Below are 9,585 nucleotides of genomic sequence, written 5' to 3' on the forward strand. Positions count from 1 at the left end.
TCACCAGCTGCGGGCCTTCGACGAGCCTTTGACTTCGCTCCCGGCCCCGCACCTCTGGGCGAGGTTTGCTGAGAGGCTTCGCGAGCTCAGGAGGGCCCGGCGGGCGCGTCTGGTGTCGCCGCGACCACGTGGTGCGGGGCTAGCCTGAGGCTCTGAAGGTGGGTGCCTCCTTCACTCCCCCCCCCCCCCCCGCTGCCTCTCCCCCCAGTCCCTAGATACCGCTCCACAGCCGGGATCTTCTCGCTGCGCCCGCGCGTCTCTGGTGCCCGCCAGAGACTCCAGACCCGGCTTTTCCTTAAGGAAAAAGGGAAAGGCAGATACAGTCAGCTCCCAGCCGCACCTTTCCACCTGGCGCGTGTGTCTATCTGCGTGCTGGGGGCGGGGTGGGGACAACGCGTACCCCTGTGTACGTAAAACGTGCCTGTTTCCGAAAGCAGAAACTCGAGGTGTTACTTTTAGATCAGGTCGAGGTAGGGTTGGGTGGATGCGCGCTCCTTCCTTAGCGAACAGCCGGTGAGGGCGCGTCTATTGCAGTGAGTGCGGGCGGTCTGCGGAGCGTCCGTGTGTGAGTGCGCAAGTAGAGCGTGTGTCTGGGGTCCTGGGAGCTGAGCGCTGAGTGCAGTTTGCGGGAGGCGTGAGTGCGCGCACTGCCAGCCTGGGGCTTCGAACCTCTGTGTCCGAAGGTTGCCCTTTGGGCTTGCAGCACCCGTGGGTGGACGCTGACCCCGGCCAGTTCTGCAGTCGAGCGCTTCAGGAAGGTGGGGCGGGACAGGCAGAAACCCGGACACAGGCGTCCTGGCTCAGAAGCTTGGCAAACAAGGCAGATGAGTGGGACAGCTGTGTAAACCAACTCCAGCGCCGCGGTGCAGATCCGCGGTGAGAGTGGGGGATGCTGAACTTGCAGTTGAGAATTCGAGAACTCGGGAGTACAAGAGGGGTGTCTAGCTCTCTGTGCAGGCAGTGCCCCTTCCCCAGTCCTCTCTTCCACTCCCACCTCTGTCCCAGAGGAGTGAGGCAAAAGAGGCCAGGTTACCTGACTGGAAGCAAAACTACTTCGACGGGCGGTTGACGGAGAGTAGGGAGGAACAATATACCGCATCACCCCATGTGGTCCAAAGAGCTTACTTTTTCAAAGATCCATTCCTCTCACCACCACCCCTCCCCCCGCCTCCAACGTGGACTATTACTCCTGAGACCCCTTCAGAATCTGAGGGACCCGGCCGGGGTCCCTACTGGAGTGGGTGGAGGGGGTGCGAGGTCGGTGTTCAGGCGCAGAGAAAGTGAGAGGCACTCTGGCCCCTCACCGTCAGTTACAGCAGTCTCTCCCCCAGTTTGCTCCCACTTTCTGGACGTCGAACGCCCTCCATTCCCTCCCAGCCCTCCGGTTCCCCAAGCAATGACCTCATTGCGAATGACAGCCAGAGCGGACGGTTCCCCTCCCTTAGTGGACCGGTGTGGGAGCGCGGGCAGTGACGCAATCGGAGCTGGGTCGCTCTCGGCCACTTTGGATTGGCCGTGCGGACTCCTGGGGCCCTCCCCGCCCCCTCTCACCCGCATAAGAACCGAGCGCTCCGCAGAGAAGACGCCCACAGCAGGCGTTGTGTCTGTCCCCGGGACCCGCCGCTCGCCCTCTCCTGAAACTCCAGTCGCCAGGTGAGAACTTCCCATGCTGCTCAGTCTGATTACCAGCCTCTGGATAGTTCATCTAATTTGCTCCATCCGCTTGCCTGCTTGCCTCTCCTTTGCTTCTGAAGGCCGTCCCGGCCCACCTATAGCCAGGTGCTCCTAGCTGCCTGTCCCGCAGGGAAGAAGGCAGAAGGTTGTGGCTGGCCCCTCATTTTCTTCTAACTAGCGCCAGTGGAACCGCAAGCATCCCTAGGGCTTCGCCTGGACGCTGGAAGCTCCGTGCGCCCAGCCCTAGCTTCCTAGCCTACCCTGGTCCTCGTCCCCTGCCTTGGTGCCCCGTACTTTGCATGCAGGATCCTGCTGGAGTTTGGTCTGGGAGTGCCCGGAGCAGTCTGAGTCCCGAGGAGAGATCGTGTTTGGTTCTCTGGCCGGTTAAGCCCTGAAGCTTCTCTGAGGCGTCTGCAGCTCTCTTGCGTGCCTGGGGCATTGGCACGGACTTGGGGCAGTGCAGTCAGCCGGCCAGAGGCCAGAACGTGGAGCTCATCTCGGGGAGCTGGCGCCCAGCACCTGCTGCTAAACCGCATTTCAGCAGAGACGGGATGCGCTGGCAGAGGCCAGGGACGATCCTGCACGTTAAATTACTCCCAAATCCAAACCCAAACCCACAGACTGAGAGGTTAGCGCTCCTTTCCAATTTACTCCTCCTGCAATTCCTCTCCCACCCTTTGGCAGCGAAGTCCAGCGAAGGTGAAGTGGTCCCAGATTTCTCAGTCCCTAAGAAGATAGGCACTGTCTACAGTACGGGTGGGTCCTCGCTGGGTTCTGCAGAGGGCAAAAGGTGTGGCTTCGTGTGCATGCGTGTGGCTTCTTCCTGGCTTTTCACAGAACAAAACCAGAACCCCCCACCCCCACCCCAGCACACCTATTTCTACTTACCAAACTATTCGGCGTAATGTATATTTTGAGATTCAAAGCAGTCTATCTGGCAAATGAACTGAAAAGAGGCGTGGGGAGGTGAAGTAACCTGCCTGAATTCTCAAGGCAGCTGTGGCCGGACTGGAACCTGGGACCGTGGGCTCCAGACGGTGCTTGGTCTTGGTGCAGTGGTAACGTCATCTCCCTTTACAGAGAGGCATCATGGGCTTCGGGAAATCCTCCCCCTTCCTGGCTTTCAGCATCTTGGTCCTGTGCCAGGCAGGCAGTCTCCAGGCGACACCACTCAGGTGAGACAGCCTGAAGCCACAAACTTATTCTCCTTCCACTGACCCGGGATCAGGCAGTTTTTTTGCCTCTGAGGTCACAGCAGTGGGAGGCTCCCAGTGAATCGACACCCCTAGGTGGACACTGGCTTTGAGCCCTGTGGGCTGGGAGTCAGGAGAGCCATGTCCTCTGGGAAAGCCACAGGGACTGGGTAGCCTGGGTGCCTACCCTGGGAAGGAGGCAGGCAGGAGCTCAGAGTCGCTTTGCGGGGGTTGCTTCCTCTCTTCAGGTCAGCTTTGGAGACCCTCCCTGATCCTGGGGCACTCAGTGAGAAGGAAGGGCGCCTCCTGCTGGCCGCACTGGTGAAGGCCTATGTCCAGAGGAAGACCAACGAGCTGGAGCAGGAAGAGGAGCAGGAGACAGAGGACTCCAGGTAAGCCTCCCCTCCCAGCCCTGGCCTCTTCAGGAGGGTGCAGCCCAGAGAAGCAGGAAAAACGACATCCGGCCAGAGTCCCGCAGGTTGCCCCTGTCACCAGGAACTGGCACCCAGTCATTCTCAGCCTCCATGGAAGACTGTGGTTGGTCCAGATGCAGCTGGAGCGACTGTGGTTAGTTAGACACATTGAAAAGATCAACTCCTGAAAGCTGTTAGGAAATGAGATGGGGAGATGTGGAAGCACTTATTCTAGGAATTGGTCTTGCCCTACTGAGGAGAACGCTCAACGTTGGATGAGTTAGGACTGGTAAGTGTGGAGCCAGGGGATGGGCCTGTCACAGCTCAGGATGTCTAAGGAATTTAACCTGTGTATGTTCTTTCACACCTGCAAGGCACCTTCATTGCACAGTTGCAAGGTAAACCCAAAGGCCTTGCAGAGGGTGGGGTCAGGTTGTGCAGGGTCTGAGGCAGGTCTGGGGCCTTCAGATGTGTAGAATCTGTGGCCATGTGCATGCTCTCACTGGACTAGACACCCTTCCCCATCCCCGCCTCCCTGTGCACCCTGAGCTTTGAGTTCACACCAGCAGAGCCATGCATTGCACTTGCATCCACCCTGAGAACCTCTCTGCAGGGCAGGAAGGGCTGAGCAGCATGTGGAATGCCAGAAAAGGTCACCCCTTCCCCACCGCAGCCCTGCCCCACTCTGCCCTGGCTCAGCGAACCTCTGAGTTCTCCTAGTGGAGGGTGTGTGAGCTGTGCCCCCTGCCTGCCCCTTCCACCTCTGCTCCAAGTGCCCCCTCCCTGGTCTAACCTTCTGCATGACTGCCCCCAGGAGCAGCCCTGGTGCATGGTATTGTCTGGCATGTCTTTTCCCTGCAGCCTGGACGGCTCCAGAGCTAAGCGGTGCAGTAATCTGAGTACCTGTGTGCTGAGCGCGTACTGGAAGGACTTGAACAACTATCATAGATTCTCTGGCATGGGCTTCGGGCCTGAAACACCTGGCAAGAAAAGGGATGTAGCCAACGGCTTGGAGAGGGACCGCTCCTCCCATTTTGGGGTGCCCCAGGATGCCAACTGAACTCCTTCCACTCCTTCCTGATTTCCTTTCTTGTTCCCATGGATGAAATTAATGCATGCAGATTTCACCCTGATTGCTCTTCAAGCTTGTATTGGTAGCTTTGCTTATGACAAAGAATGCCAGGAACCTCAGGATGGAAGGAAAGACAGCAGGACTCACAGATAAGTTTAGAGATGAGAGAGTGAGGGAAGTTTCTGAGATCCCAAGGGTGTCATGGCAGAGTCCTCCAATTCCTGCATCATCCCTCATGTCTCATCACTGATGAATAAATATATTTTCTAAAAGGATTGACACTTTGGTGGTCATTACTCTGGTCCCCATCCAAGGCCTGAGAGTGCCCAGGGCCTATGCTTAAAAGTAATCTTCACCTTAGGGTAAGTGGGATACAGGGTGTGGTGAGAGTCCTGTGAACCAGCTCCTGCAATGAGAACAGGTGTGCTGAGGAGCAGGTAAGCACTGCTGGGGGAGGATGCTGCAAACCCGGTGCTCTGAGCCTCTTCCAGGTAAGACTTAAGAAAATTTTCATTTTCCATGGAAAGTGGTTTTGTTGGTGCTTTCGGCTGGGGTATGTCCTCATATGTCCTTGTGTGTTGGGGTGGGGCGAATGTAAGAGATGGTAAGTGTAGGGTTTTAGCACTTGTCACATTGCCTAGAAGTGCATTTTTTTGTGAAAACTTTTAAGCAGGGCTTCTCGCAAAGGCTGCCAGGTCATTTCCCCTAACAGCCTTGATAATTGCATTTAGGAGAAATGCTTATTTTTAAGTGATATGTCGAAGAGCTACAACTCTCTTTCTGAAGGCCCGATGGGGTAGGCTTCTGCCGCAGCCTCTCATTGACAGGCCTTCTCCCCTTTCTCCATCCTGCAAACCAGCATCACCGCTCAGAAGAGGTCCTGCAACACCGCCACCTGTGTGACCCATCGGCTGGCAGGCTTGCTCAGCAGATCTGGGGGCATGGTGAAGAGCAACTTCGTGCCCACCAATGTGGGCTCTGAAGCCTTCGGCCGGCGCCGCAGGGACCTTGAGGACTGAGCAGAGAAATGACTCTGGGAAGGTGATTGCCTTGTACTGTCAGATGGGAGGAGAAGGGATTTGGAGGTTAGGACTCACATTTTGAAACCCACTGGACATGGGTTCAGATCTCTTCTCTCCAATTACATTTTTCCTCTTGAGTTAGTGGGTTCCTACAACTTAGTTTAAAAACCCAAGCCCTAGGACAGGTGGTAGGCTTCCCTGTGGCTCAGATGGTAAAGAATTCTCCTGCAATGCAAGAGACCCAGGTTCAGCCCCTGGGTTGGGAAGATCCCCTGGAGAAGGAAATGGCTACCCAATCCAGTATTCTTGCCTAGAAAATTCTATAGACAGAGGAGCCTGGTGGGTCCATGGGGTTGCAAAGAGTTGGACATGACTGAGGGACTGATATTCTCTCTCTCACACACAGGACAGGCTGTAGAAATGAGGTGTCATCTTTCTCAGAAGAGAAAAATAGCTTGCTGAACTCAGAAAGGGAGGGCCTTGCAAATCTTAACCTGGGTCACACATCATTAATGAACCCAGTTTCAGAAAGCCCTTCAACATTGATCAATGTTCACAGATTCAGACAAGAGGGCATAACTGTAATACTACTGCTAATATTAATAGTGACCCCTGAATTGTTTTCTCATCATTTTCCATAAAAGTTTTCTCATATCTCATATCCATAATTTGTAAATAGAGTTCAGTTAAAGAAACATTTCTATAAATTTGTGTTCTTTAAGTAGTAATTGTGATTATTTCCTTCTTATTCTCCTACTTCTCTTTCTTTTTCTTCTTTTCCTCTTCCTACCCCTCTTCTTCTTTTTAATTTTTTTTATTTTTTTCACCTCAGGTTACCATGAAGCTGAACTCACCACTTCTATTAATTTCTGTTGACAACCACTTGGTGAGGAGGTACCATGGAAGATATACATGTTTGCATCCTAATAGATATCGGAAAAAAGCACCTTTATCACTTGAAAGGAATGAAACTGAATGCAAAATAAGCTAATTCCATATTTGTTGTGCATCTTTTTTATATTTGATTCTATGTGCAGTAAATGTGATGACATCGCTCATTAGCTTATCTGGTAGCAAATTGGGTCTTTGAAAGATGTTCTTTTGACCATGGCATCTCTGCCAACTCTTAGGGGGACATTCAGTCGCTGCCTCTGTGGCCTGTGGGGACACATGGTAATGGTGATGCTATGCTTTATTGTCCAAGAATGTGATTGTATAATTTGTTTAAGGAAATGTCAATATTATGCCATTTGTGAACTTCATTAAGATTAAAAACATATTTTGGATACACTTGTTTCAAGATCCTGTTGGTTCATTTTAACATGTCTTCCTATTTGATGATAATAGTAATAATGATAATTATAATAGACATATTTTGGGTGCTTACTATGAGCCAGATGATGTTCTGAGATAGTGCTTCGTAGCTATTAACTCAGTTAATCTTCAGGAAGACTCCATGGGGCTAGACCCCATTATCAATTCCACTCTACATGTGGGAAACAGAGGCATGGAGACATGAAGTCCAAGGTCACACAGGCAACCACTATCTCATGGCATACACAGGTGTTGATTTCCAGAGCTTATGGTTGAAACCACTGCAGTATATGCTTTTCAGCAACGGCTCCTGACATTTTCCAGAGGCCTGTGAATCATTCTTTGAGTTAACTGCCTCACACAGTAGATAGACCCTCAGATTTTTGAAGACAAACAGAAATTTTAAAACATATAAACAATCTAGTCTTTATATAATAAAATGAATCCCTTCTTTTGCTTGATGCTATAGGCCGCATGTTTGTGTCCTTCTCAAAATGTTTATCTTGAAACCTAACCCCCAAAGTGATGCTATTAGGAGGTGGAGGCTTGGGGAGGTGATTAAGTCATAAGAATAGCCCCTCATGAATGGGATTAGTATCATTATAAATAAGGCCTGAGAGAACATCTTTGCTCCTTCCACATATGAGGTTTCAGCAAGAAATTTGCTGTGAATGAGGAAATGGGCTCCCCACCAGATATTGAATCTTCAAGTGCCCGTCTTGGACTTCTCAGCTTCCAGAACTGTAAGAAATATTTACTGTTTATAAGTCACCCAGTTTGTGCTATTTTGTTACACTAGCTTGAAACGATGAAGACATTTGGCTTCAACAGTGATCAATTTGTGGCCAATGATATTACATCTATGAGCCATCTGCTTCCCCCAGACCTTCTCCTAGCACCCAATCCCAATATGTCCATAAATATTTTCACTTGTATCTCCAAATGTTTGACTCTTAAACATAAAACCAAAATTCAATTTAACAACTCAAGAGTTCAAATCTCTCAATTACTTTATAGATATATATGATGTTATATATATTAATCATATATGAAATTATATATATTATGTGAATATATTGTGTGAATATATTGTGTACATGTATGTGTGTTAAGTCACTTCGGTCATGTCCAACTCTTTGTGACCCTATAGACTGTAGCCCACCTGGCTTCTCTGTCCATGGGGATTCTCCAGGTGAGAGTACTGGAGTGGGTTGCCATGCCCTCCTCCAGGGGATCTTCCCCACCCAGGGTTTGAACCTGTCTCCCGCGGCTCCTACATTGCAGGTGAAATTTTTACCACTGAGCCACCGGGGAAGCCCCATATTGTATATATAAATATAAATCAAATAAGGTCTTCACTTTTCTGCTGGTTAATATGTTTTAAGGCACTTCTCATCTAGAGGCTTCACCTCGATCATTTTTTTCCCTTCTTCAATTTATTTGTTGGAGAGACTAAGTTATTTGTCCAATAGAGTTTCCCATATTCTGAATTTTGATGACACTACACCCCTGTGGTGAAGCTTAACATACTTTGTTATCAACTGTATTTCTTGTGAGTCAGAGTGAGGGGAAAGAAAAGTAAAAGATGAGGTCAGAGATGTAATGGGCAGGATGGATCATGAAGGATTTTGTAGGGCATGGGACAGACCTGGGCTTTCTCTCAATCAATTTCTAATCCATAGAACAGAAATCACATCAGCAATTTTAACAGAAAGAATACTCCAAGACATTATTAAGCAGGCAATAGAGTACTGAAGAGGAAAAAGAGAACAAGAAATAGTGCAGAGATTAAAAACCAAAGGAAGCAGTTACTATCCACAGGGCTGGAGGAATAGGGAAACTGACAGGTAATTAGAATCTAGAAACTAAGAAGAATTCTCAGACCATTGAGAAGGGAGGTCGTCTGATGCTGGTATCTCTGAAGTGGTGCAACAAGACTGTTCTAGGAATGTGGAAAAACAAAGTAAAACTGGAAACAGGAAACAGCTTCCCTGGCAGAGTAAAGAAACTGTGGGTGATATTGACAGAGATCAAAATCAAATAGGAAGGAGCAAGTTTCTTCTTCAAGCTTTCTTGTCTCCTTTGAGGACCTCCAATTGGCAAAACCTAATAGGGATCCATTTGACAAAGGAAAAAGTAGTCGGTAGAGAGTCCCAGCCCCAGTATCTCTTTTTAAGCATATAATTTAAAAATTTTATAGAGAAGTCATTTTTGGCCATATAGTTCAGTGGGTTTTGACAGTACATTTAGGTCATGTAATCACCATCACAATAAAAGGGGAAAGCAATTTCATCACTGCTCAAGTCCCCCACTTTTCCTTTGCAGCCAACTCTCTCCTCAATCCTCAAACCCTAACAACTGCTATGTTCTTTTTCTATAGTTATTTTAATTTATATTTTAAAATTGAGATTTAATTGACATATAACATTAAATTAGTTTTAGGTGTCCAACAAAGCAATTTGATATACGTGTGTATTGTGAAATGACCACTACAGTAAGTTCAGTTAACATTCATCAGTATACATTGTTACAGTTTTTCACTTGTGATGAAAATGTTAAGATATACTTGCTCAGCAACTTTATGTAATAGATTAACTGTACTCACCATGCAGTACATTACATTCCCAGGACTTATTTATCTTATACCTGGAAGTTTATACATTTCAACTGTCTTCACCCATTTGCACCTCTGTACCCCCACCTCTGGCAGCCAACATTCTGTTCTGTTTCATGAGTTCAGTTTTTTTTATTTCATATAAAAATGATATCATACAGTATTTATCTTTCTCTGCCCGACTTATTTCACTTAGTATAAAGCCCTCAGGGTCCATCCATATTGTAAAACATGGCAGGATTTCCACTTTTTTAAAATGGTGAATTACAATGACTAAACAACA

The 9,585-nt window shown here is 48.8% G+C and overlaps 1 protein-coding gene across 1 annotated transcript; it reads left to right on the top strand.

The window, feature by feature from the left end:
- Nucleotides 1–1,549: 1,549 nt before the first annotated feature.
- Nucleotides 1,550–6,639, top strand: LOC110147406 (calcitonin gene-related peptide 2). The gene is made up of 5 exons (XM_070472868.1): nt 1,550–1,653; nt 2,755–2,849; nt 3,116–3,259; nt 5,212–5,393; nt 6,207–6,639. Exons 2-4 carry the CDS (start codon nt 2,764–2,766, stop codon nt 5,369–5,371), a joined length of 390 nt encoding a protein of 129 aa, XP_070328969.1. The 5' UTR covers nt 1,550–1,653; nt 2,755–2,763; the 3' UTR covers nt 5,372–5,393; nt 6,207–6,639.
- The last annotated feature ends 2,946 nt before the right edge of the window (nt 6,640–9,585 follow it).

This window comes from Odocoileus virginianus, chromosome 10 (genome assembly GCF_023699985.2).
Source record: "Odocoileus virginianus isolate 20LAN1187 ecotype Illinois chromosome 10, Ovbor_1.2, whole genome shotgun sequence".
NCBI classification, from domain to species: domain Eukaryota; kingdom Metazoa; phylum Chordata; class Mammalia; order Artiodactyla; family Cervidae; genus Odocoileus; species Odocoileus virginianus.

What these genes read in the sequence shown, in the direction of transcription:
- LOC110147406 (XM_070472868.1), top strand. Translation starts at nt 2,764, where the DNA reads ATGGGCTTCGGGAAATCCTCCCCCTTCCTGGCTTTCAGCATCTTGGTC. An exon ending in CTCCAGGCGACACCACTCAG is followed by an intron (nt 2,850 to 3,115) that starts GTGAGACAGCCT and finishes TCCTCTCTTCAG; the next exon opens with GTCAGCTTTGGAGACCCTCC. An exon ending in CAGGAGACAGAGGACTCCAG is followed by an intron (nt 3,260 to 5,211) that starts GTAAGCCTCCCC and finishes CCTGCAAACCAG; the next exon opens with CATCACCGCTCAGAAGAGGT.